We start from the raw sequence: 27830 nt of genomic DNA, 5'->3' as shown, positions 1-27830 counted from the left end.
GTGGGAGAGGGAGAAGCAGGCTTCCCACCAAGCACGCAGCCCGATGTGTGGCTTGATCCCAGGACCCCGGGATCATAACCTGAGCCAAAGGCAGATGCTTAACTGACTGAGCCACCCAGGCGCCCTGTAATTTTTATTCTTATTGTGTAGGCATGGGTGGTTCAGTGATAAAATTCTCTTACTGTTTAGCTCTTGATGTGTAACCTGACAATGTCATTATTATAGAATTATTTCGATGAATAGTGATACTCTGGCTGGCTTGACCTTAAAAAGTTTTTCTATGCTTGAGAAAGCTGCCACCTGATAACAGGAAGAAACACTCACTCGAAGTGGCCGAGTTTGCTTCTACATCGAGAACTCTCGGAGATAAGCTCCATCCGCGGCCTCGCACCCCGCCTCCCCACACAAGCCCACAGTGTTGAGGTTCTCCTAAAACTCAGGAGTCAGAACACATTTTTTAAAGAGAACGGTCAAGTGGTGAAAATAAAAAAGAAAAAGGGGGAAAAAAAAGAAAAGAAAAAAGGATGTGAATTTTTAAGCTCTAAATGTGAATTTTAAGTTAAGAAACAAGAGAAAAGCCCAAGGAACTATGTAATACTATTGTAAGTCCTCACAATGTGACAAGGTCACTGGCACGACCTTGGCCTCCTCCCATCACTGGTTGGGACTCACTGATAAGTCACATGTATGTTAACAATTTCCACTCTCCAAATTTTTATTGAATTTTATGACATTTTAAGTGCATTTTAGAGTATGTCTTCTAGACACACATCAGTGAGCTATGTAATGACTTGAGAGGTTTCTGGAAAGCTATTCCACGCACTGTACTTTCTTGAAGATGCATCTATTGCCTTAGAAACTAGTCTTAAGCCGCAAAAACTCCAGCTCATGCCCTTTTGAACTACAATGCTAATACCTCTACTTTGTACTTAATTCCCAACCCTACTGATGGAAACTAGAGATGACCAGATGCTTCTGAGCCATGTCTAATGGTTCCCAAAATTAAACTGGAGAATATAAGAGCTCTAGAATGGGGTTTCTCATGACGTGAGAAGGATCACTTCCAGAAGCCTCAACCAGGGATGCCTGTTAAAATGCAAATTTCTGGACACAACCCCATAGCTAAAGGTGACCACGCAACGTGCACTTTTAAGCATGCTTAAAAGTGATTCTTAGACATTCGTGTTTGAGCACCACAAAGTTTCTTGCTTTTTTTCTTTTTAAAATCAAGAAGGCAGGGCACCTGGGTGGCTCAGTGGGTTAAAGCCTCTGCCTTCGGCCCAGGTCATGATCTCAGGGTCCTGCCTCTCTGCCTACTTGTGATCTCTGTCTGTCAAATAAATAAATAAAATCTTTTAAAAAAATAAAATAAAATCAAGAAGGCACCTGGGGGCACCTGGCTCAGTCAGTTGGGCATCCAACTCTTGATTTCAGCTCAGGTCATGATCTCAGGGTCCTGAGATCAAACCCCACGTAGGGCTCTGCTCTCACCATGAATTCTTGCTTGAGATGCTCTCTCTCCCTCTCTGTCTGGCCCTCTCCCTTCCCTCGCTCTCTCTAAAAATAAACAAAACCTTTAAAATAAATAAAAGTAAACAAATAAAATCAAAATGTGATCCTGACAGAAAAGCTGTCATAAATGCCAAAAAATTTAAAAACCATTAATATATGAAGTATGGTCATCCAAATATTTACCTTTTTTCCATATGCTACATCTCTAGCAAATGTTTTACTGGAAATTAACTACCTAGTAATATTATTTGGAAAAATGATCTGAGAAAGGCAGTAGAAGATAGCATAATTCAAAGGTCAATGCTGTATTTTAGACAATGGCTTGCTTTCTTTATGTGCAATTAAGATTAAATACATTTTTAGAAATGCTTGGCAAAAATGAAATATGTGTATTGGTGCTAAATTATGATTATCAATTCTAATAACTAAATGGGGGGAAGCAGAAATTTTAAAACAAGCAAAAAGTTTTTTTTTTTCTTCTACAAAATGAGGATTACTTCCCTTGAATGAGGCAACATGTACAATTTTCCCACTGTGATCATAAAAACTAAACCACATTTTGAAAATGTAAGTTACCTCAGAATGTTTTACCAAAGCTTCTAAACAGAACATTTCCACGGTAGCTGAAGGAACTTCTCCAAAACTTTCAGCATAAGGAAGTCCATTTCCTCCAAAACACCATAAGCCACCCTGAAAGATAATTAAATGTTTACTGAAGAGAGTGACTCATATTTTTTGTTTGACAAAAAAAATCCCTGAGCTATACACGACCTATTTTGGAAGCTGAAAGGGAACTAGTTATGCAAATTGTTGCTTACTAGAACAGAAAACATAAGGAATCATTTCTAGAAGAGGCAATCTTCATGTTTTTCTTCTTTCCTCTGTGTCCTCTTCTCTGAATGTAAGAAGACTAACACACAATCCTTTATCAAGTAAGAAAAGCCCAAGATTGAACATATGTTCTACTGTAAGACGACACTGGCAGAGTCTACCTGAAATCTATTATTCAAAATAATAATAAAGAGAAAAGGCAGGGGGCGCCTGGGTGGCTCAGTGGGTTAAGCCGCTGCCTTCGGCTCAGGTCATGATCTCAGGGTCCTGGGATCGAGTCCCGCATCGGGCTCTCTGCTCAGCAGGGAGCCTGCTTCCTCCTCTCTCTCCCTCTGCTGCCTCTCCATCTGCTTGTGATATCTCTCTGTCAAATAAATAAATAAATAAAATCTTTAAAAAAAAAAAAAAAAAAAGAGAAAAGGCAGTACTGGGAAAGTTTAAAATGAAGATAACTGATGACAATGATCAGAGAGCGTTTAAGTCTTCCTAAATTGAAATTCAAGTTCATATGGGAGAATAAACAGAAGAGCTAGGAAAACCATGAGACAGAACATAATTTGCTATTTTATACTAGCCCTATAAAATAGCAAATTATAAGAATGAAGTGCGAAAAGAAAATTTCAACTCTTACTATAGATCGAATGCTAATGTCACTAGTACACAATCATCTCCCACAAATCAGTGGCAAAAATACCAGGGATGCTACAGAAAAATGAGCAACATTTTTCTGCTGAGCATCAGAAACAAAAAGTTCCTAGGAAAGGAAATCTATGACACGAGGCCCAACATCGCTCTCGTGAGGGGCATGCGCGGTGACTGCGCGGGAGACGGTCCCCGTCTATCAGAGGCGTGGGGAAGCCGGGGCTCCTAGCGCCCTGCTTCCTCCGTGGAGGACAACTCAGTGCAGCTAGCTGTCCACACTGCAGGCCCTTCAACAGTTCACCCTACCGAGACACACAAAGGCAAAGTGATGCAAGTACAGATTTGTTCACTGCAGCAACGTTTGCAAGCATGAAGGCCTGAAAGGACGAACTGCCCTCAACAGGAGGCTGGTTACGCCGTCACGGGGCTCCCGTACGACGGAATGCTGGGTGAACGCGAAAATCTGAGGCTCCTCATATATTGATACGTACCAATCTCCAACATAAACCCTCAAGTGAGAAAAAGGGGCAGAAGAGTGTATCATATGCGACAGTCTGTGAGAGAGTAAGTGTAACCATGTGAGGGGGGGGCGGTGTGGGGGCGATGGAAGGAAGACTAGTTACTGCACCTCCTTTGTAGTTGACCGAGGGGCCGTGACTGTGCACAGAGGCCACCTGCTGGTAGAAGAGCTCAACTACAAGGTAATGTTTTCCAAAAAATGTGTATAGAAAGCCCAGCGTATCCTATAGGAAATATAACCCATAAATTTCTGCATTTTGAGCTAATGTATAGGGCCCATGGTTTGATAAACCTAGTAAACAAAATGTTTGACCATTCTATAATTCTTACTCCTGCCATCCTCTCTGATGTAACATTCTGCTTTTCCAAGTTTAAACAGGCTTTAATCTCAAATATTTATGCTCTTTCAATAGAGGGCTGGGAAGGGACTAACTCATTAAGAGTCACTCTCTCCTCTAGCAGACATATGGGCAAATAGTGAAGTGGTGGGCTGCGGGGGATGGGGAACTTATCTTAAACATCCATCACCACAACCTGCCTCCCCCAAATCCCTCTCCCTACCTCACACCCTCAAATCATCTGACCTCGAAGCTAAATGCTTCAAGGAAAGAAAGAGAAGGAGGAAAAAAAATTACCTAGGACTCTGCGTTCTCTTGATCATTTTCTAAGTGGGATATAAGAATACGGTTCCAATTCCGACCTCATCGGCAAAGCTTCAAAGTTATTTGTGAACCGGCAGATTGTGTGATAGTAAGAAGCACAAGCAAAAGGAACGAATAAAAGGCGCAAACTCGTGGTGTGGTCATATGGATTATATTCTAACTCTTATTTTTTTTTTAAAGATTTATTTATTTCAGAGAGAGAGTGAGTGAGCACAAGCAGGGGGAGCAGAGGCAGAGTGAGAAAGAAGCAGGCTCCCTGATGAGCACGGAGCCCAATGTGGGGCTGAATCCCAGGGCTCAGGGGTCACGACCTGAGTCAAAGGAAGACACTTAACCAACAGAGCCACCCAGGCACCCCCCTATATTCTCATTCTTTTTTTTTTTTAAATTTTATTTATTTGACAGAGAGGCAGAGCAGCAGGCAGAGAGAGAGGGAGAAGCAGGCTCCCTGCTGAGCAGAGAGCCCGATGTAGGGCTTGAACCCAGGACCCTGAGATCATAACCTGAGCCAAAGGCAGACGCCCAAACCACTGAGCCATCCAGGTGCCCCCTATATTCTCATTCTTAACACAAAAATAAAACACGTAAGTTACTACTGCTTTATCATTGGATTAAGATAGAGCAAGATTACATAAATTTGTAAAAATTTAAGAAATGCCATACATCAAATTCCATAATGCAAACTAAAAAAATGATCTCTTAAGGATCAAAGAAATGAAGAGGAAAGGAAAGTAAGAGTGACACTGTTAAAAACAATAACAAGGATAAGGTATAAAAATTAGAAGGCAATCATAACAATAAAGCGGAAGAGGAAATGTCAACGAATAAAACAAGTTGCTAAAGAATTTATGTCCATATCATATATTAAGTATGTGTAACAAAGCATTTTATGTATAATTGTTTATTATGATATTCAATGTGAGACACAACCTAACTGTGGATTAACACAGTATATTTCAAATGCATCTCAACGAGTTTTTAACAGCCAAATGACTTAATGCACTATAGAAATTTTCTTACCACATAACCTACAACTCCGATTAAACAGTATCTCCATTTTTGTCTGCCATACAAAAATACTTTGATTCATAACAGAAATATGCCAGTTGTTACTTAAGTATGTATACGTCTGTACACAGCTGGCTCTCATGATTCATTCGTTATTCCATAAAGATTTATCGAGAAGACATTGGGTGGGAGGCTGTACCTGGTACCGGGGAGATTATTAAAGCCTGCTGGAAGGGAGTAAGAGGATGACGTAAGCAAAGAAATATAGAGCATAATTACACAATGGGATGAATGCTAGAAAGGACAATAAATGCAATAAACATTTGAGATAAAGAGGAAGGTCTCTCTGTGGAGCTGACAAGCTGAGAGCTGGAGGACCAAGAGGCAGCCGTGTGACAAGCCGGGTGGCAGAGAATCCCAGGCAGAGGGAGCACGAGCGGATAAACATTTCGCAAGTTCAAGGACGGGAGAGGAAAAGCCAGTGTGGCTGGAGCACAGGCGTGAGCATGAGGGAGAGTGAGCCTGCGGGAGGGGACGGTTAGAAAGGCGGTGAAGAAACAGATTCAGGTAAGCCTACACCGAGGGCTGCTAGGAGATGTGACATCTGAGAATGATTACCCATTTTCTTGAAACACTTAGAAATAAGCTGTGTTTGCTTTCTCTGTTACTTACAACTGATGAGATTCACTCACAACCAAAGCTGGGAGAAGGGGAGAGAGGGGGAGTTTGCGATGACGATCGATGATGGGTTCGTTCCAACAAAGAATCCTCAGTGTGCACAGCTGTACGTCATGGGGAACTGCAGGACTGGCAAAGCCTGTCCGGCTATGGGAAAGCGAGCTTCACAGTTTCCTTTTTTGTGTAAGCATCTGTAGGTTTCTAAATCCTCGGTCGTTAAAGCAATCTCCCATCCTTAAACCAATCTGTTGGTGTCTTTCTCTCAACCCTAACACGTTGCTATGCTTATGCAGATAGATGTCAGAAGTGTCTTGATGCAAGGACTTCAGACCTTAATACTAAGCTGATTTCAGACACACTAGGAAATTACAGGGGCGAATGATAATACTAAAACGGCAGGATTTTAGCTGGGCTGTCCTTAAGCCAAGACCACAAAAGCTTTGTGATGGGAAATCATTTCAAGGTACCATATCCACTGTTCTCCTGACTCTAGGCAGCTTGTCACAGTAGATGAAAAAGCAAGCACAATCTAAAATGTTCAAACTGGGTGCCTGGGGTGGGGGGGCTCAGTCGGTTAAGAGTCTGCCTTTGGCTCAGGTCATGATCCTGGAGTGTGGATCGAGTCCCACACTGGGCTTCCTGCTCAGTGGGAAGTCGGCCTCTCCCTCGGCCTCCCTCCTCCTCCCTGCTCGAGGTCTCTCTCTAATAAATAAATAGAATCTTTTTAAAAAATGAATAAAATGTTCAAACTTCTGCATCTCTGGTTGCTTCCTTAGGCTCTGAGCCACAGACACCTGAGGTCCTCTAAGAAAGGTTGAAATTTCAGACAAGCTGACTGATTGGAAGTATCTAGACAGTAACAAAAACAAAACGAGACTGAGAAGCTGGATCCTGGCACCAAAGATGTTGCTCTTGATGGCAACATCTGGGTGCTCTTGATGGTAACATCTGGGGTGGTGGAAGGCCAAGGACCACCCCTCCCTGTCCCCTAAATGCCCAGCAGAATTGTAGTCAGCAAATTCCCTGGGTGGACAGCGGAAGGCTGCCAAGGGTGTAGCCATAAGGAGGGACAGCAAAGCTGGGAAGTGCTTTTGCTCTCTCTGACTCAGCTCTCCCAATGAGCAGAAGGAACAAAAGGAGGGATGGCAGATCACTGCCAGGGGTGGGGAGCGGGGGGGTAGAGACAGTCTTGATACTGCTTCTAATTGTGGGTCCCTTTGTTCTGATGTGTGTAAAAGCTAATCTCTGGTGTTTCTGCATAAAAATTCACAACCTCAGAACTCTGCAATGTGTGCAAACCCACTGTGCTTAGAAATGGTGACCATTCTAAAACAGGAATTGTTGACCCAGGGTCCTCCTTAAACCTCGGGTAGACAGAATTCAGGGTAGGGAGGGCATATGCTTGGAGGGGAAAATGTTATGTCTTTATTCCTGACATCTCACGGAAATTTTGCATGGCATTCAATTAAAAACACAGACAGTAAACCGTATCAACAGTAGCAATCTGTGTGGCTCTATCAGCAACCGAGAGCACAGACGTTTTCCTGTCCCATCTCATTGGCTGCAGCTTTCCGAGAGTAACGTCACGATCTTCATTCCTTTGCATGCCAACTGCCCACGCTCATACTGGTGGCCCAGACGGGACACTGCCATATAGTGTCCACCCACCAGCAGTGATCTGAGACCCATACATGGACAGACTAGTCCTCAGTTTAATATTATTATTCAACCAAGCAACAACAGCATATACACTGATGGCTTTAAAAATCAAAATTTACACATTGAATTGAACCACAAGAAATCGCAATTTTTCCCAATGTCCCTGAAATAGTCTAAAAGCAACACTTGCAGCAACAAGCAAGCTTACACCCAAAAGTTGGTTTCCAACAACCACTGGCCTGGAAGGAACCAGGGCTTCTTGAAGATTCGGCTGACTCCAGAGCTGGAGCACAGAAAGTTTAAGATGGAGCCTAGACTGTTTTCTAATGCCAGACAATAAGGAGATACTCAACATATAATGGAGACAATTTCGAAACACATGGGAGGCAACCTGAAGGAGTTCCCATACCAAATCTGTGACACTGAGCATCAGTATGAAAAGTAGCTCTGGGTAATAATCTAGTGAATAAATAATAATCCGGGAGCCCCAGGATCCATGTGTCAGGAAGGAAGGAAGGAGGAAGGAAAGCTTTTCCTTACAGTAGACAGAAGTAAAGGGGGATTGTCTGAGTTGGGCAGGGGGAGATCACCATTTTTCAACCATCCAAGAATAACCATTATCAGGCACAATTTATGCAAAGGATACTGAAACCATCGTCTGAAAGTCTGAAGAGGCACAGGATAGACTAATAGCCTCAAACATCCCCTCTCCCCTCAGATCCTATAATCATTATAAACGAAACATGTATTAAGATGAAAGCAGAGAAACCTGGCAAGTTAACATCAGCAACAAGGGGACCAACTGGCCTCCTGTGTTTCTGGATGTGGCAGCAGAGTGGGAAGGACACAGGTCACCTCTGCCCTGTTCCCACGATAAATGCAGAAGTGGACTCTAATCCTGAGGACACGTGCGACACACTGAACTGAGGACACTCCGCAAACTGCTACTCTGTAGTCTTCAGAAATGTCAATGACATGAAGACTAAGAAAGGCTGAAGCATTTTTCCAGATAAAAGGAGACATGACCATCAGGTGTGATGTTTCATCCTTAGACACAGATCAGACTGAAAACAAAAAAAAACCAGTAAGCTGCTGTGAAAGAATTACTGGGATACTCGGCAAAATTCAACCATGGAGTCTGTATTAGAGCACAGTATTCTATCAGTGTTAATTTTTTTAAAAGATTTTATTTATTTGACAGAGAGAGAGATCACAAATAGGCAGAGAGGCAGGCAGAGAGAGAGGGGGAAGCAGGTTCCCTGTGGGCTTGACCCCAAGACCCTGAAGCTATGACGAGAGCCGAAGGCAGGGGCTTAACCCACTGAACCACCCAGGCGCCCTCAATGTTAATTTTCTGAGTTTGATCTCTGTGCTGTGGTCATATCTCAGAATGTCCATGTTGTCAGGAAATACATACTTAAGTCTTTAGAGGCAAAAGGACATCACTTCTATGTCTAACTCACAAATGGTTCAGGGAGGAAAACAGTAAATGTGTGTGAACAGACATATAAAATATACCCACAGAGAGATGGGGAATAAATGGGGGGGGGGCAGAAAACAAATGGGGCAAAATAGCAATAATTGGTATATCTTAGTGAAATGTATTATTTCTACAATTCTTAAAGTTTGAAATTACTTCAAAATTAAAAGTTAAAATATTTTAAAAGTAAATTTCAACTTTGTTTTAAATGTAATGTTATTTAATGCATCAAAAAGAACTACATGTATTATTTTTGATAAGAGTGTTTTAATATTATCGGTTTCCTTTGTAACCCTACATACTGCATTTTACGCATCTAGAAATGACTTCACTAAATCACCAGAAGGGGGGTCCATGGTATACAAAGGTGAGGAAGCCCGGCTCTAAAACCAGACAGCTGTCGGTTATCTGCCCAGGCCGAGTAGCCTTCCGAGGAGGTAGCTCTGTACAGAAGCAGTGTATTGCCCCTTTAAAGGTGCCTGGAGACTACAAGGCAGCTTTGGCAGATCTCTAAAAACCAGATGGACAACCCTCTTATCTCTTCACTCACAACTTCTTGGTAAGTAAAAAAAAATCTGAGAAGCCTGACTAAATCGGCAGGGGCGGGAGGGGGGAATAGAAACTAAAATAGAGTTCTTTATTGGTCTGATGAGATGGGGCCTCAGATCTGAAACTAAGTTAAATGTGTTGATGTGTTTTTAATGTTTAATTAAAGACGTGCTACTTGGGACTCCTGGTGGCTCAGTGGGTTAAAGCCTCTGTCTTCAGCTCAGGTCATGATCTCAGGGTCCTGGGATCGAGCCCCACATCGGGCTCTCTGCTCGGCGAGGAGCCTGCTTCATCTCTCTCTCTGCCTGCCTCTCTGCCTACTTGTGATCTCTATCTATCAAATAAATAAATAAAATCTTAAAAAAAAAATATGTGCTACTTTTGTTTTGTTTTAAAGGCATTCACCTCTTTGTTTAGGTTTATTCCCAGGTATCTTATTGTTTTGGGTGTAATTATAAACGAAACTGACTCTGATTTCTCTTACTGCTGCTTCATTACTGATGTATAAAAATGTAACATTTCTGTAAGTTGATTTTGTATCCTGCAACTTTACTGAATTTGTTTATCAGTTCTAGCAATTTTTTTGGTGGAGTCTTTCGGGTTATCTATACAGAATATGATGTCATCTGCAAATAATGAAAGTTTTCCTTCTTCCTTGCCAAATAAACCTAACCAAAAAGGTGAAAGACATGAAAGAATGTAAACCCTCAATCAGAATGGCTTTCACGAGCGAAGGCGACCTTCCTCCAAAGGTGTGAAGGACCCTCTAGAGCACTGGAGAGCTCTGACGAGACGCACATACAGCTGGGCATGCCGGCCTGTGCCCTTCGGACCTGTGTCCGGTGTCCTTGTTCGCACATCATCTGCCACTACACAAGCTCCATCCTGTAACTGGCGCCTATCAATTTCATCGCCATTCCAAGGGAAGCCAGTCTGATAAAGAGTGGCCAGTCCATGCCTTGATCACAAAAAGTAAAGGACTCAGACGTAGCATGTAATGGGAAGCCACTTGAAAGGCTTAAGGCAGGAGCACGAGTGGATCACATTCATGTCCTTTTTCTTTTGAAATCACTCTGGCTGCTGGGAAGCTGTACAACTGGAGACATGTAAGGAGCTTGCTGTGGTGTTGAGGTGATGGGGATGTGATAGGAAAGCTTTCTGGATCCAGCACGATGCTAACGTGGCTTCTAATGAATCCTTCCCACTACAAACATCTAGAAATGTCTAATGAAATATAATACAAGCTATTTTAAGACACAGCCAAGTTCTAAAGAAAACGGGGAGAAGAAATAAAGGCAAGTCCTCAGGTGACAGGCTAAAAGCAGGATCTTCAACAGAAGCGGTGAGCACAGGGCGGCTATTGTAAAATGCCTGCAGGCTCCTTGGACGGGACTTTACCACTTGTTCAGAGCAAGAGATGTGATTTTGGGTCTCACATTCAATGGGAATTAAACCTGAGATACCTATAGAAAGGCAAGGCCCTGGAAAGCTGGCCCTCTCTCTAAGAGAGTCTAGAAAACTCTGCCCACCAGCTCATGAAAGCAATGAGAAGAGTCTGTTTCTGCTTGGGGCTCTGGATGAGAAATCAACCTTAAGACAATACCATCCACAGGTGTGTCTGAATTTACACTCCCCATGTGCCACAGGAATCCCAAATCAGGGAATGAATATCAAACTAGTTCAGCAACAGTGAAACCCCTGGGGTATCCGATGGAAGTAAACACAAAGGCTGCTCTGAGAGGGCAGATTTACAATCCAGGATGCTTGGGACTCCCACAGAAAGTGATCTGTTCGGCGAAAGACAAATTCACAGTAAAAATACATAACCCATGTCAACCCACGATCTAATACAAGAGGGTCAATGCTGCCCCAAATGGTAATCAACACCTAAATAAACTAAAATAAGACTCTGAAAGAGACTTTGAAATTATCTTAAAAGCGACAGCAAGAACAGAGCCGAGATGAATGAACAGGACAGCATGAGAAAGATGTGATGGCAGCCAGGGGAGTGGTTACAGCACAGACCAGGAGGCCGACGGACTCAGGCTGTACTCGAAGCGACAGCTCACAGGAACCGCAGACGGGCTGAATGTGGAAGGAAGGAAGAACAGGAGCTCCCAGCCGTTAGCTCGAGCAACTAGGGGCTGCTGGATGCCATGCCATCTACCCAGATGGAAAGGTGAAAGGAAGGAAAGCTTAGCAGAAAAAGGGCGGGCTCAACAAGTTGAGTTTGGGACATCGATTAGACATCCGAGCAGAGACAACCAGCAGGAAGTTGAAGATTCAAATCTAGTGCTTGGGTTAGAATGTAGGATCAGAGATACCCATGAGTAGCATGTAGATGATAATTAAAATCTTGTAAATTAGTATCTCTTCATTCTTCCAGATGTGACTTCAGAGTCCCCTCCATGGAGCCTTACATGACTTCCTAAGCAGAGTGAAGGGCTCTCAGAGTGACCTATAACCTTCTGGGATTTTGTTTATTTACTCGTCTCCCCACCATCGCTGACAGGGCCTGGCACACAACCAGGAGCCAACACGTTTATTCTGTTCCTGGTTGGTGACTATTTTAACGTTCTACGTGCCAGCCCCTGGCACAATATCCTAGAAAGGGTGGGCAGGCACTCCAAAATATTTACTGAATGAAGAAATGAGCTAACCTTCTGAGCTGCCAGACTTTGACTGCTTTCACTCAGAGCCAAAGATGTAAAATACTGGATACACTCATCTATCTCCGTTTGAGGTAGAGAAGCCAGCAACTGTCTGAGCTCTTCTTCAATGGAAGAATCCTGTCATAAAAGGAAAAGAAAGTCTTCATAATTAAGCTCCACAACTGGGCACAACAAAAGTACCAAAGAATCAATGCCAACACAAAAGAGCAGGGATAAAGGAGAGCTTTTAGTCTTGAAAACTGTGGCCCACCTAAGCACATAGTGAATCACTTAATTCTGAGTTCTGCACTTCTATCTGCTGCCTCATTCTGAGAGCCCTAAGGCAAAGTTTAGCTCTTGGCTCAAAATGGATTATTACACTCTTTCTACCTAAATCTTGCTTCTTTAAATCCAGAACTCATTACTATCTGATTTTCTCTAATAACTTATATCTAGCATATCCGTTTTTCTATTTTTCAACAAGTGATTGCAAGTTTTCAGATTTCCTTTTCTAGGAAAGCCTCAGAAAGGTGCTGAAGAAGCATGCTCTAATACCTATTAGCGGTTAATAATTAGTATGTATGTGGGCTAACGCATTAACATCTATATGTGGTGATTAGTAAAAACCTATCCAGAGTGATACATTAATACCTACAGGTAGTGGTTCTCTGGGGGCTTTCTGCACCCCCAGGAAACAGTCAGCAGTGTCTGGAGATAGTTTTGGTTGTTACAACTGAGGGGATTGCTACTGGCATCCAGTGAGTAGACCAGGGATGCTGCTAGACATCCTACAATGTACAGAACAACCTTCCACAACAAAGAATTATTAGGCCCAAAATGTCAGTACTGTTGAGAAAAACTGATCTAGAGCAATATTAGAACTAGTCCATTGTTTAGTTCAATATTAGAACTAATTCATTGATGCTGATTGGCTATGAAGTTCCCCACAGGGGTACAGAGACTCACAACGCCCAAATGAGGAAAATAACACAAGAGAAACAACATCTCCTGGTAAATCAAGAAATCTTTGTACAGGAACTACAATTTCTGGTTAACATCTAGTTTACCTGCTTGTGAAAAGTAGCCGACAGACTACTTTTTGAATGGTTACTTTGCACCCAAAGTGAAGATGAAATGTTAATCTATTTTTCACTCACTGGACTATTTTCTTTACTTACTTCTTTTAAAGATGGCAAAGGAGGTGGTGGGAGAAAAAAGCGAGGATCACTCTCTTTGCTTCGGGCCAAACCAATAAGAGTTCTCAGATCACAGGCTTGAGCAATTATCCTGTACTGGTAATCTATTGTAAAAGTATGTTGTTAGCACCCAAATTAGCTTATAATTGTTTTAAGAATTAAATGCACACTTAATTTTTAGATTACAAGTTTGCGATTCAAAATTTCCCAAGTCTCTTTCCATAATTACAACTGCATTTACATACCGATAACCCAGATATCCAACATTTCCATGCCTGATCTCACAATTCTCCTCAACACATATGTAGGTATATCGCCGTCTAACCTTTTCAAAGAACTGAACTTCAAATGCGAAAAATGATAGGTCAGAACCAGCTGAACTGCTTCTACTTTTCTTTGTAGTAATTCTAGTGTTTTAACTGTTTTGATCACTACTTAAAAAAACCTGAGGTTGCACTGAGATCTATGTCACTGGTCCGGTGTGGTGCTTTGCATCCCGTCATGTCCATGAGTAATCTGAGGTTCCAGATGGTCGTGCTTCGTTTGAACCTTCATGATTTAACCAGTCCAGCCTTTATGTATTTGCTCTGAATGACTGTGTCTCCACCCCCATTCATAAGTTGAAATTTCCCGATGTCATGGTATTTCGAGGTGGGAACCCTTGGAAGCCCCCATGACTGGGATTACTGTCCTTGTAAAAGAAACCCAGAGAGATCCCTTGTCCCCTCTGCCACATGAGGACACACAGTGAAAAGCTGGCCATCTATGGACGAGGAAGCAGGTCCTCACCAGATATCAAGTCTGCTGGCACTATGACCTTGGGACTTACCAGCCTACAGAACTGTAATAAATATTGTTTATAAGCCACCCAGTCGACAGTATTGTTACAGCAGCCCAAATGGACTAAGCTATGTATTGAAAACAAAATTGCAGCCACGGAAGCAGACATTATTTTAATACGAACCCAGTTCATAATCTGGGTAAGTTCTTTAAGATCAAGTGGGGAACTTTCCCAAAATCTATGTGCCTGGGCTCCAACTCTGATTTTTCTGATATAGTAAGTCTGAAATGGAGTCCTGGAAGGTAGACTTTTTTAAAAGATTTTATTTATTTATTTTGAGAGACAGTGTGTGCACAAGCAGGGGCTGGGGGGAGAGGGGGAAAGGGAGAGAAAGAAGCAGACTCCCCGCTGAGCAGGGAACCCTATGCAGGGCTCGAGTCTAGGACCCTGAGAACATGACTTGAGTTAAAGGCAGATGCTTAACTGACTGAGCCACCCAAGCACCCCTACATTTTTAAAAAGATTTTTATTCTAAGTCTTCACTCACAGTGAAGAAGCTTATAAGTTATTTAATATTTTATATATATATAAATATATAATATCATAAGTTATTGTAATTAGAGGCATCTGAGTGGCTCAGTTGGTTGGACATCTGCCTTCGGCTCAGGTTATGATCCCAGGGTCCTGGGATAGAGTCTCATATCGGTTTCCCTGCTCAAGGTGAGCCTGCTTCTCCCTCTCCCTCTGCTGATCCCACTGCTTGTGTCCTCTCTCTCTGTGTCAAAAAAATAAACTTTTAAACAATATGTCTTTAAAAAATAAAAATTAAAAAAATATAAGTTACTGTAATTATAGCCACCAATCAATTCCACTTGTATGGAGGCAAAGATCTTGTGCTGATACTTTACTCTGAAAATATTTTATAAGATGACTCTTATAAAATATGACCCATTTTATAAGATGACTCTACTGATAGAGTATACTTTAGTCCCTGTACTATAATCAGAGCAGATCTGAACTCTTGCTCATGTACTTTTACTCACAATTTCTAAGTACAATTGAATATTTTAAATCTTCCTTTAAAAATAACACACACACACGAATCAGGTACATTTGACTCAGTCTTAAAGCAAAGTAACTTGCCGAAGTGAAAACAAGTATAACTTTTGGTGTGGCAAGCAATTAAAATATATTTTGTTAAACATGAACCAAAAGAAAATGCAAATATAGAATAAGGCTATCACTATCAGCACCAAGAGTTTCTCTAATCAGGTAAAACTTCGTTCTGGTAGAAAGTTACACAAATACATCTTCCTCAATTTTAAGCCTGTTCTTATCAAACACATCTGGCTACCAGGCCAGCAGTTTTCTCCTTTCTCTATCTGTGGAGTTTCTTTTTTAAAATTTTCATATTCAGATTCCCTGAATCATTTTCCTTCCCTGATATCTCCTTTCCGTCCCCCGGTATCAGCAAACAGAAGCAAGCAGGCGGCGCGGAGGGGCTCGGGGGGCCGTGTTACCGTGCCAGTGATGGATCTCCGACATTTCCTGCACGGCCTGCAGCCGCGCGGCTCTATCCCCCGACTGGCTCTTCCTCAGGAGCAGCCACACAGCACACTCGTGATCCTCGACATCAACTGTACTAAAGGGGTCTTTGCAAAAAGAAAAAAGAAGAAGACAACATAAACAGTGTGAACAGTTAAAACATGTTGTCCTCCCACTTACTTGGGATGATAAGCTGTAAGCACTTGAAATCTACAATAAGAGACTGAATTCCATTTCCAGGCACTAATAGTGACTGATAGGTTTGTTCTAGTTCTGTCATATTATTTTGTTAATATTTATTTTGTAGATTATCTTGTGCTTTAGTTTTATATACTACGTTGCCTTCACAACCTCGTCTCTTTTTTGTTGCTGCTCTTTTTCCCTAAAAAACTTTTCACTGTGGGGATGCCTGCGTGGCTCAGTCGGTTAAGTGGCTGCCTTCAGCCCAGGTCATGATCCCAGTGTCCTGGGATCGAGTTCCACATCAGGCTCCTTGCTCTGCAGGGAGCCTGCTTCTCCCCCTGCCTCTGCCTGCCTCTCTGCCTGCCTGTACTCTCTCTCTCTCTCTGACAAATAAATAAATAAATAATCTTAAAAAAAAAAAAGACTTTTCACTGTGAAAAATATTGAACATATGGAAGAATTAAAAGAATAATACATTAACATCCATATGTTTACAACTATATTTAATAAATTTCATGTTTCCATATTTGCTTAATCTATATGGATGTGTATTTTTTCTCTAAACATGTGAAAGGAAGTTGCAGATGGAACATTTGATCCTTTCTTAGTCAACCCGCAACTCGTAAGAATAAGCCTGCCTTCTCCAATATACTCACGATGCCATGACAACACCCACATACATTAATGAAAATCTTCCAAAACCATCTAAAATCCAGTCTAACTCCATATTCAAATTCCTCCAAGTTTTCAAAATATACCTTCAGTGCTGTTCTTTAAAACCAGGATTTGATTAAGTCTCTTTAGTATCTTTTTTTTTTTTTAAGATGAAAGCCGGTTTGAGGGTTTTTTTTTGTTTTTTTTTAAAGATTCACTTATTTATTTATTTGACAGAGAGAGAGAGAGAGAGAGAGAGATCACAAGTAGGCAGAGAGGCAGGCAGAGAGAGAGGAAGGGAAGCAGGCTCCCCGCTGAGCAGAGAGCCCGATGCGGGACTCGATCCCAGGACCCCGAGATCATGACCTGAGCTGAAGGCAGCGGCTTAACCCACTGAGCCACCCAGGCGCCCCTCTTTAGTATCTTTTAATTCTTGAAAAATTTCTCACCTTTCTTTTTCATGATGGCAACTTTTTAAAGAGATCAAGTAAGCTCTTCCATATCTAGCTCCAATTGTAGATTTTTTGTAAACTCTATATTATTGATGCAATATTCTCATTATGAGAAAGTATGGAGTGATTTTCTAACAAATATAAAATTTTAAAGCACTTAAGAGAAAAGGTTGTATTTAGTGTCAATATTTATTTACAATTATCTAACAATAATACATCCACAAAGTGGAAAGAAGACTGTCCAAGGCAACAAAATTAAAATCGCCCTTAAAATTAAATATAGCCCAAGAAAATAATGTCACTCAATTTTCCATAGCTATAAAAAATGTCAGTATAAGAAACGGGATAAGAAAAAAAGACCTCAAGGTGCTCATCAGATGACTTTCAGATCACTGATAAAGACTGCAAGTTAAATATTTGATACTTACCAGCAAATGGGCCGCGCAGTATCTTGGCTGATGTTGCCAATACTTTTCTTACTGCTTTGTGAAGCTCTTTTCTTGCCTGGTAGGTGATTCCTAAAACGATTACAAATTAAGATAAAACCAAGTATATACTCTTAATGCTACACTTCCCTACTTTAAAGAAAAATGTATAAAACTCTAAATTTTCTCAAAAAATATAAAATAGTTTTTTAGGGTCACTATCAAAACAACAAAAACTATTATGTGAACACAGAGCTCTAGATCACAAAAGAAGACGGCTCTCCGAGTCCGGAAAAAGGTTAAAAACTAAACAAAAACAAAAACACAAACTAAAGCTAACAGATGCGACATAAGATCAGCTGTATTCAGGAACAACAACAGCCCTTCCCAAACTGAAATTTGGAAATGCCTAACTATGGAGATGCCCTACTATGGAGATGAAGCTTTGCTATATGGATAAATTGTAAACTGTAAAAATTATCTGTGTAATTGAAATTGTAACACACTAGATGAGACAATAAATACTAACAGGACAGATGGTGATTTATACAGCTGTAAAAAGGAAAGAGTGGAATCTGCCCCACTCAGAGAATATAATGTTGTAACAGGTAAGGTTAGTCTGGCCAACTCTATCGGAACAGGCAGCTGTAAGTCAAGGGTAGTGACTCACCAAGCTACACATACTTTGATGAAAAGATAGGCCTCTGCTCTAAAAGTTCATGTTCAAGAGGCAACCATATGGTTACTAATTAGGTTTCCCTGTGACCTAAATACAGAGAAGAGGAACGTTCAGACTAGTAAAGACAAGTTTTCCAGCCTCCGTGACAAACTCTTTTTTCTCTCTTTAATAAGATGGCATTCAGATTTATGAATCCATGTTATGATTTTAGTAGGCATGAATAAATCCCTTGAGGCCAAGAATATAACAGAGCTAAGTGACAAAATCATGTTTCTATACTTGGCGAACTGAAGGCCAGCCTCTGACCTGACCTCCACTATGGTGTGGAATTCCAAGTTTAGATTAAAACAGTCGGCTAGGGAGAGTTGCAAACCTGAGTTAAGTATGGCAGTCCAAAATTTGGTCTTCAACTACTTCTTTAGGAATTTGGTTCTCATAGGATTTGTTGACTCCTAGAATGAGCTAAACCTACCTTGCTAATATTGTGTTTTTAATAGTCATTTTAAAAGTTAATAAGTAGCTCCCGCTTTTCACAGAAATGGGATTACTTATCATAAACTTACCATAATTTTCTCTGTCATCTAAAGAAACTGTGTCCACATATATATAGGACTTCATTTTTTCTCTTTCTACTACTTGAGTATCTAACGTCAAAGATTTCTTCAGGGCCCAAACTTCATAGGTAAGAAATAAAGAACCGCTGTAAAAAGAACAAAAAATTCATCATAAATACGTGATCTAAAGGTAACACAAGAGCCACTTTTTTTTCTTTACATGACAGAGTAACAGCATGATGTTGGTTACAGAGCTCCTCAGATTACTGAGCACCACGGAAACTGAATGGCTCGACCTGTACAACAGCCGAGCTCTGGAACCTATGGGTTGAGAACAGTATTTCCTGCAAGTGGTGAAAAAAGGCTGAAGGGCAGAATTTCCCAAAAAAAGGATGGGAAAAATAAGTGCTTAGTAGACACTGAGTGAAATCATGCTTTCGGAACGAGAAGTTTTATATACACTAGCGATTTGCATCCCATGACGAAGAGAAATTTCCTCAACATATACCCTATTGATGGAGCCAGTCTTTTTTAATAAGCTTTCTGTTGTGGAATTTTTCATTCTCTTTGTTGGGAAACAATATATACACATACATAATGTAAGAGTATGTATGCATATAACAGATTCTATATACATACATATAAATGCAAGCACAAATGTGTCCACTTAATGAATAATAATAATGACAGGGGTGTCTGGGTGGCTCAGTGGGTTAAGCCTCTGCCTTCAGCTCAGGTCATGATCCCAGGGTCTTGGGATCGAGCCCCGCATCAGGCTCTCTGCTCAGCGGGGAGCCTGCTTCCCCACCTCTCTCTCTGCCTGCCTCTCTGCCTACTTGTGATCTCTATCAAATAGATAGATAAAATCTTTTAAAATAAAAAAAATAATTACAATATCCAGGCAAAAAATATTAACAGTACCCCAGAAGCCCACAGTGTGCCCTTCCCTCATTCTGACCCACTTTCTCATCTCTATAGCTAGTTACTACTTTGACTTTTATTACAATAATGTCCTTGTTTCACTTTATACTTTGCCATCTATACATGCATCCTTAAACAACAGAGCTTATTTGGTCTGTCTGTGGGCTTCATTGGGATGGAGGGACACTACATTTTCTTCTGCTCTTGTCTGTGACATTCGTTCATGGGGCTGCTGTGTCAGGAGTTCATACATTTATATTTTCATATGGTATGTGACTCGGTGATGGGGTGGCTATACCACAGCTTACCCATGCTACCACAGAAGGGCATTCGGGGACTTTCTAGTTTGAGTCTGTTACAAATAATCCCGTTACACACCTTACGCATCTACACTCTGTACCATGTGTATATGTTGCTCTGGGATACTCATCTAAGGAGAGTCACAGACCTTCTGACAGTATACATACTCTTCAACTTGATTAGGTACTGCCAAACTCCTTCTCTAAAAAGTTCAGCCAATCTGTACTCCCATCACCAACATATTTCTCCTAAGAGCTATGCCTAAAGTCAATTTTTGGTTGTGAAATACAATGTTCTTTGTTATGTACCCAAAATGAAGGTGGTGTTTTGTTTTGTTTTGTTTTTTCCTGATCAGACTGACATACACACTCCCTAAATCCAGACACAAAGGCTGCACTGTCTGGATTCAGGGCTGTGTAACATCAGTTACACTAAGAATATACCATATATTCTCCTGACCTTGGATTTACACCCCAAAGTTAAAGCAGGTGAGACAGAAGGGACAGACACTGGCCAGAACCAGAGAAACAGAAAGCTCTAAAGAATCCTCTCCTCAGGCTGCCTGGGTGGCTCAGACGGCTGAGCATCTGCCTTTGCATGGGTCATGCTCTCCAGGTCCTGGGATCGAGCCCCGTGTCAGGTTCCCGGATCAGTGGGGAGTCTGCTTTTCCCTCTCCCTCTGCCTCTCCCCCTGCTTGTGCTCTGTCTCTGTCTCTCTCTAAAATAAATAAATTTTTAAAAAAAATCTCTGAGAGAGTGGAGCACCCAAAAAGAGCAAATGCATTCAATATTTTTATTGTGCTTTCCATGAAAGACAAAATTCTTTACTGGAAATTATATAATTAATTTTCATTAGATTCCTTAATATAATTGTGAAACAGACAAAGTACATGACTATATCTTTTGCCTGGAATGATTCAAAGGGAAAAGTCATCTAACTGTGTTTTGTCTTGTATTAGTGTCATGGAGAAATGTATATATTTGAATAAAATGCCAAGAGCATCTCCTATAACATTTGAGCATCTCAAAGCTGTATATGTATGTGTGTATATACATATGATGTTATATGTATAATAGTGAAAAAGAGTATTAACAAATACAGTGGAATCGTATTAGACATACATTAACATGTATACCCCCTTCCAAAAAAGGGAAAGAAGGTCACTCCATTCATTAAGCATGCGCCTCTGAAGAGCATCAGATGAAAGGTTTCAAACTGCTGGTTTTCTCGGCCAGCCTCAATCTTCTTTCATGAGAGCTCTATGGGGATTTAAGGGGTTTTCCAAAGTAATTTTCGCTACAGTCAATTTTCACCTCTCTGACCCACGTTAGAACCTAACACAAGATGTGATTTTAGATATGGGAAAGCGAATTAGTGAGCCCCTGCCCCGTATGGGGTCCAGTGCTCTTCCCAGAGCAACAGTGCCTGGTAGGTCGAATCCTCATTGTACCCTTGGACCAAAGAGAAGACACCTCTCAGCCAGTTAAGTAACTGGATCGAGAGGACACTGAAGTGGTAAAACCAGTGATTAATCCGCCTAATTCCAAAATCTATACCTATCTGCCACCCCATGCTACTGTAAACCACTTCCACTGGGATTTCAAATAGCATAAAGAAGCCAATGAACATTTCATAGTTGACACTTACCCTAAAATAAGTGATCCAGTAAACTTTATTACATTTCCTTCAAAAAGAAAGGAAAAAAGTCAATGTGATGGATTTCATTTTTAAAATGTGACAGGAAATAGGCAACGGTGTCTCCACCTGTATTATAGAACTGGTAAGAAGTTACTAATATTTTTCCCGGAATAGGATTACTATCAACACAAGGCTTCCTGTCCCCAGATAGACAAAGGAACCAACAAGCACTGGGTACAAAAATATACTCTGCATGTCATACTCATTCTCACTTCCTACTGTTCTCCCTCTCTCGTCTCTCACTCTGTCATCCCCAGCAAACCAGTGGAGGCCCCAGTGCTACCGCACGCGGGGTGTTACCAGGCCTACAGCGCTTCCACTGGATGTGACTGCCATGAAGCTAACATGCCTTCTGGCTCCTATGTCACAACCAATTAAATAAGGGAATGGGGACAATTCTATCGCCACTAGGATGATACTGGGGGGGATCATGTTTGCGAAGCAGGGACGCAAAATGACTTTTCCCAAAGTAACTACTTTGCAGTTGGTGCCTTATGTATACAGTGCCTTATGTATACAGCCCCATTAAAAATACTGGTTACAGGGGCGCCTGGGTGGCTCAGTGGGTTAAGCCGCTGCCTTCGGCTCAGGTCATGATCTCAGGGTCCTGGGATCGAGTCCCGCATCGGGCTGTCTGCTCAGCGGGGAGCCTGCTTTCTCCTCTCTCTCTCTCTGCCTGCCTCTCTGCATACTTGTGATCTCTCTCTGTCAAATAAATAAATAAAATCTTTAAAAAAAAAAAAATACTGGTTACATTCTATAAGTTTACTTAAAATAACTTTTTGTTTGGAACTTGGAAAACTTTAGTTTTAATATAAAAACATATATTCTGGGACGCCCGGGTGGCTCAGTCATTAAGCATCTGTCTTCAACTCAGGTCACGATCCCAGGGTCCTGGGATTGAGCCCCACACTGGGCTCCCTGCTCAGTGGGAAGCCTACTTCTCCTCTCCCACTCCCCCTGCTTGTGTTCCCCTTCTCACTGTGTCTCTGTTAAATAAATAAAATCTTTAAAAATATATATACATCCTAGTGGAAGACACAGCTAGCTGCTTTTTCAATACACATAAGCCCCTTAATCCTTACTAACACAACTTAATTACTATTGAAAAATATTCGAATCCCCAACTCTTGCATCTATGGCGGGCCATGCAACACAGGTGTAGCCCGTCAGGTATAGACAGAGGTCTGTAAGTAGAGATCCCTCCCCAAATAAAAAGACAAAGCTTCATAAGATGACTTTTGGCCTTTCTGCCTTCTTGATGTCTAAAGATTCAGCAACCATCTTGGGACCATGAGGACAATAAACATCATGGAGCAGGAAGACAGGAGGATTGCTAAACTGTGGTTCCTACTCTAAATTGTCTCTATCTTAACTCCCTGTTAAATAAAAAAAAATGAGAACTTTACTAATTTATGCCACTGCAGGCAAGTTTCTATTACATGCCCTGAACACAACCTTTACAGATACATTACCTGTAAGCATCAGGTCCTGCTACCTGCCTGCAAAATTACGTGACTTTTAACTTACTGGATGTGTAGAGGTAGTCCATCATCAGAGTTTCAACTTAAGGCTACTGAGAACACATTTATCCTCCCTACAGAGGGATAAGAAACTCAACTCAATCAACTTCTCTAGACATCAGGCAAGGGAGATGGACATTCCTCCCAAACTCTGAGACCTTAGTAGTGGTTCCAGAATCGGGAAGGGTACAGTTCGAGGAGGTCTGAAGGGATGAGATCAGAAGTTGTGCCAGAGCTTCCTGACTGTGGGACTCTCTAGCTTATTTTTCATTCTAAGATGGTGTCCTTCCCACCCCCAAACCCCACCAACCCTGTGGGGCCCCAGGAGTAGCTTGCTTCCCTCTCTACTGCTTGCTATGCTTCTTTTTCACTGGGTCCTGGGAACAGAATACAGTCTCCTGTATTCTGTATTAGATAGCCTTTCTCCTATCTAAATTTACTACTCTCTCATCCTAAGTTCACTGCTCTTCATTCTTTAAGAATGATGAGAGAAGAAAAGCTCCCTTCTATGTCCCAACCCCTTTTTATATTTAAAATACAAAATCATAGAATTTTCTACATGAAAAGGATCTATCCTTAAAAAAAAGATTTATCTTAAAGAACAAACAGAAACTCCATGAAAACAGGGACTTTGTCTTAATCCATATTGTATCCTCAGGGCCTAGAATGGTACCTGGCACACAGCAGATAGTAAATAATTAATTTGCCAAATGAATGAAAGGTGATCTAGGCCTATCTTCTCTTTTACAAATAAAGATCAATAATAAATAAGGTAAATAAAGATTTACAAATAAAGATAGCAGACCAGCACTAGATCCCAACCTCCCACTGGACAAGCACAACATTTCTGCTCACTACTGAATTCCCAGAACCTAATACATGTGCCTGCCTCCTTGTTTTGCAGAAACTTAATAATGAGAGTGTAGTGATACTTGAGTTTGAAAGGATGAGCCTGAACTGGACAAAAAAGAGGGGAGGAAAAAGATTCCCCAGAAAAAGGAGTATTCGTGGCTCTGGTCCTACAATTTTGGGGTGTACCAATGGTATAGAAAAGACAGAAACAAATATGAGATTTATCATGGATTAAGTAAATTTTTGAGGAGGCCACGTGGAAAACTCAGCCACCATTCTAACAAAGTTTCTTTAAGAAGTACTGTTTCAGCTGTACTCACTGATATCTCTCCGGTATGTGGTACTTTTGGGCGGAGGAGTTAAGGTTCCTATTCTTCTGCAACAGATGATACAATAAGCAGCCAGGGACATTCTGTGTATTTAGAACAATTAAAACAAATTTAACTTGAGAGTTAATTAAAAACATTTAACTATAAGAACATGTCACAATCACAGTGGATTGCCTACAGAGTTAGATTTTTCAAGACCAGGAAAAAAAACTTTTCCATTAAAAAAGAAATTCCATCCTTAAAAAAGACATGCTACAATAGTGTTTTGTTAGTACTTTGATTATTCTTCAAACTGAGTCCAACTGTGAACAATGATTGTTACGAAGCAGAAAAACACCAATTATTAATCAGAATGTCAATACAGAATTTTCAATTTTTTCAATATCTTTTAAAATATATATATGCATACAAAAATAGGTATTTATATTTACCTTTGATGACTGAAGGCCCTACTGAAATGAAAGGCGCTCAAAAGGGAAGATATACTTAGAACCCATGGAAGTATTTAGCTCTCCTCCAGCTCCCTCAGGATGGTACCCAGCATGGTTTAAAATCTTTGTTCACTGTTGGCATCCTATCAGAGAAGGAGAACTGTGGCTCACCTAACTTCATCGACTGAGTAATGATGATTGAGATATGATGCAACGGTTTCTAGAACAACTCAGTATTCTAGAATTGTATCAGACTGTCTTTGGAAAAGACTTCTTTCTTTTGTTTTTGCTATAAAGGTAAAGAAGAAAAGCTCATTGAGGGATTCATGTGAGAAAAGGTCTTTTGGTTCAACAAAAGTTCTAGCTTTATACGGATAAGGGGGAAATAGATATATAATACATATTATGTGTAAGAAATATCTGTTAGAGACAGCACAAAATAAGGGCACCTGGGTGGCTCAGTCAGTTAAGCATCCGGCTCTTGATCTCAGCTCGGGTCTTGATCTCAGGGTCGGGAGTTCAAGCCCTGAGTTAGGCTCCACGTTAGGCGTGGTGCCTACTGAAAAAAAAGAGAGAGAGAAAGAGAGAACACAAAATAAAAAGCTTTTAACATTTTTTCTTGTAATTACAACACATCAATTAATGACTAAGCAAACTCGTTTTGGCAGGGGTAGACTTTAAAGGTCACTATTTTAAAGGTCATTGTTTCTTATTTTATCACTTGTTTAATGGGTTGCTACTACTTCTCCATGAGACATAAGGATATTGTAAAAATGTTGTAAAGACTGCAATGAAGTAGATGCTCATAAAACCAGGGAAGAATGCAACATAAACTACTTTGTGCACAGATTTGCAATTTCATTACTACATGACAATTTAAGGAAAACAAAAATGCCAAGCAAAACTACCTATTGCTTCTTTTAATCCTGACACTATAAAAGCAATCAACTACAAAACATTATACAGATACTCTTTGCTATTACTTCTCTGGCCTAAAAAACTTCAGTGTTAACTTACATACTACCCTACCACCACCACCCCAGAAGGCTTCCTTCCTACTAAATCCTCGGAATAAAGCTAGGTCTACTGGCAATATTCCTCTTCGTATTTCCTTCTTGGTTTCCTCAGACGACATCACTGCCCCTTGCTGCTCTCTCCAGAATAAACTGCTCCATCGCTGATTCCCCCTCCATCCCCTCAGAGAAACCTTGATGGTTTCTCTGCTCTCCAGCCCGAACTAACCTTCCCTCCCTCACTTGTCTGGGAGTGCGCAGCCAGTATCCCAGGGAGGGAAGGCTGTTCTTCCCTCCCTACACATCACTCTCTGCATCCTTCCTCAACCGTATTACACCCCCGCCTTTTTTTTCCTTTTTAAGATTTATTTATTTTAGAGAGAGAAACTTAAGCAGACTTCACATTGAGCACGGAGCCTGATGTGGGCTGATCCCGTGACCCTGAGATCAGACCTGAGCAGAAGCCAAGAGTCGGATGCTTCAGCTGACTACACCACCCAGGCGCCCCCAGACCCCTCCTCTTTCTAGTAGCCTGCAACCCTAACCTGAAATATGTGCTTTCTTTGTTCCTACACTGACAGCCAAAATGGGGTGCAGGGAAGGGGCTGGAGGAGGCAGGGAGAGGGGTTAGGGAGTGGTTCAGGGAGAATAAAAGACAAATTAGGAGTGGGCTCTCAGACTCATTTCTGCTGTTCTTAATCAGCTCTCTCCTCACCCCCACAAAGACTGCTCTAAATGACCCACAAACCCTTCCAAGCCTTCTCCCTAAGTCCATCCTCTCAAATGATCTTGTCTTTTATTTGACTGAAAAAGTTAAAACTAGGAAACCCCTCAACCTCTGCCCCCTTACCTACAAACAAAGACATATCCAGATATCAAGGGGCTTACCATTTATTCAAGGGGGGGGGCTCTTTAAAACACACACACACACACACACACACACACCCGAAATTAGGTGCTAAAATGAAAGTTATCTAGAATGAGAAAAGATATAATAAGTGACTGGAGTCTTAGGAATTTTGATCCCTTTCTTCTGAGATTCCATTAGACAATGTGTCAGAAATACTTGTATATAAATGTTTATGGATTACAGTGTGGCATTCCCTCTCCCCCAGGACCTTAAAACTCCAAGTAAGGCATCACCCAAAGCATGAGGTTCGTAACTCCTCGGTAAATCCATCCTGGCCTGCAAATGTGTATTCATCTATATTCGTCTACACTGCCTTTTCCAGGTTGCAAATGATCTTCTCCTCCATTGTTCTTCCCAGTTTCTGAGGAAAAGATCTTATTCCCTTCCCAAGGGGAAATCGTATTCTAGGTCTCATCTCTCTCACTTCCACAGGGACCCTAATTCATTCATCAGCTGCTTTTCTCTTCTTAATCCTCACTCCCTTTCTTTCAGCTCTATTCCTCCTCCCTAAATACTGGATTTCCAATGTTCTCCCATCAAAACACAAAAACAAAACAAAAAACAAATGACTGGGGGGAAAACCCTCCCTCGATCCAAGTGCCTCTTGTCTCGCCTTCCTTCCTAAGACGCTTTCTCCAGTGTCCTCTAGCACTGACAGCACCCCTTAAGGTCACCAGTCAGTGACATTTTTGTTCCGAAATCCACTTTTCAGTCATCCTTTTGCTTTTTCTGAAGCATGTCACTTCTCTCTCCTTCTCTCGCTACTATGACTCCTTGTCTTCTAGTTTTACTCTCACAGGTCTGGCTGCTAATACTCATTCAACAAACACTTGCTGAGCACCTATCATCTGTCAGGGTTGTAAACCTGAGATGTGAATAAGACCGCAGAGCCCCTGCCCTCACTGGGTTGGCAGGTGGCTCTGCTGTCTCCACCGGGTCCTTAAATATTAGTGTTCCAGAGGCTTCCACCTACTCTCCTCTTTTTCTCTCAGGCTATACTCTCTGGCTGAGTAATTTCAATTTTTCCTCACAAAGCTCTACCATAAGCTTGTGATTCCCAGATTTCTATAACTAACCCAGGTCTGTCTGCTAAGCTGCAGGTACATACACATTTGACCGCCTAATGAACACTTCCACTTTGAAGGACCACAAACACCTAAAACCCAGAATGTCTAAAATCAAATAATCAAAT

At 41.3% G+C, this 27830-nt stretch overlaps 1 protein-coding gene across 5 annotated transcripts in view; it reads right to left on the bottom strand.

Annotated features, from left to right (window-relative positions):
• Window positions 1–27830, bottom strand: part of SERAC1 (serine active site containing 1) — a 55158-nt gene that overhangs the window by 15543 nt on the left and 11785 nt on the right. For 2 of the 5 annotated variants that reach the window (XM_044243135.1, XM_044243104.1), the window contains 9 exons: window positions 25165–25274; window positions 24276–24367; window positions 21530–21566; window positions 18670–18806; window positions 17431–17520; window positions 15689–15820; window positions 13370–13491; window positions 12201–12329; window positions 2089–2202 (listed from right to left, as the gene is read on the bottom strand). In XM_044243135.1, the coding sequence (XP_044099070.1) occupies window positions 2089–2202; window positions 12201–12329; window positions 13370–13491; window positions 15689–15820; window positions 17431–17520; window positions 18670–18806; window positions 21530–21566; window positions 24276–24366 (852 nt within the window). In that variant the 5' untranslated portion in view covers window position 24367; window positions 25165–25274. The other 3 variants (XM_044243115.1, XM_044243126.1, XM_044243144.1) reach the window with 3 other exon arrangements.

This window comes from Neovison vison, chromosome 1 (assembly GCF_020171115.1).
Source record: "Neovison vison isolate M4711 chromosome 1, ASM_NN_V1, whole genome shotgun sequence".
Classification (NCBI taxonomy): domain Eukaryota; kingdom Metazoa; phylum Chordata; class Mammalia; order Carnivora; family Mustelidae; genus Neogale; species Neogale vison.
Note: the sequence above shows the minus strand (reverse complement) of the source record. Positions and strands in the feature narration are given on the sequence as shown.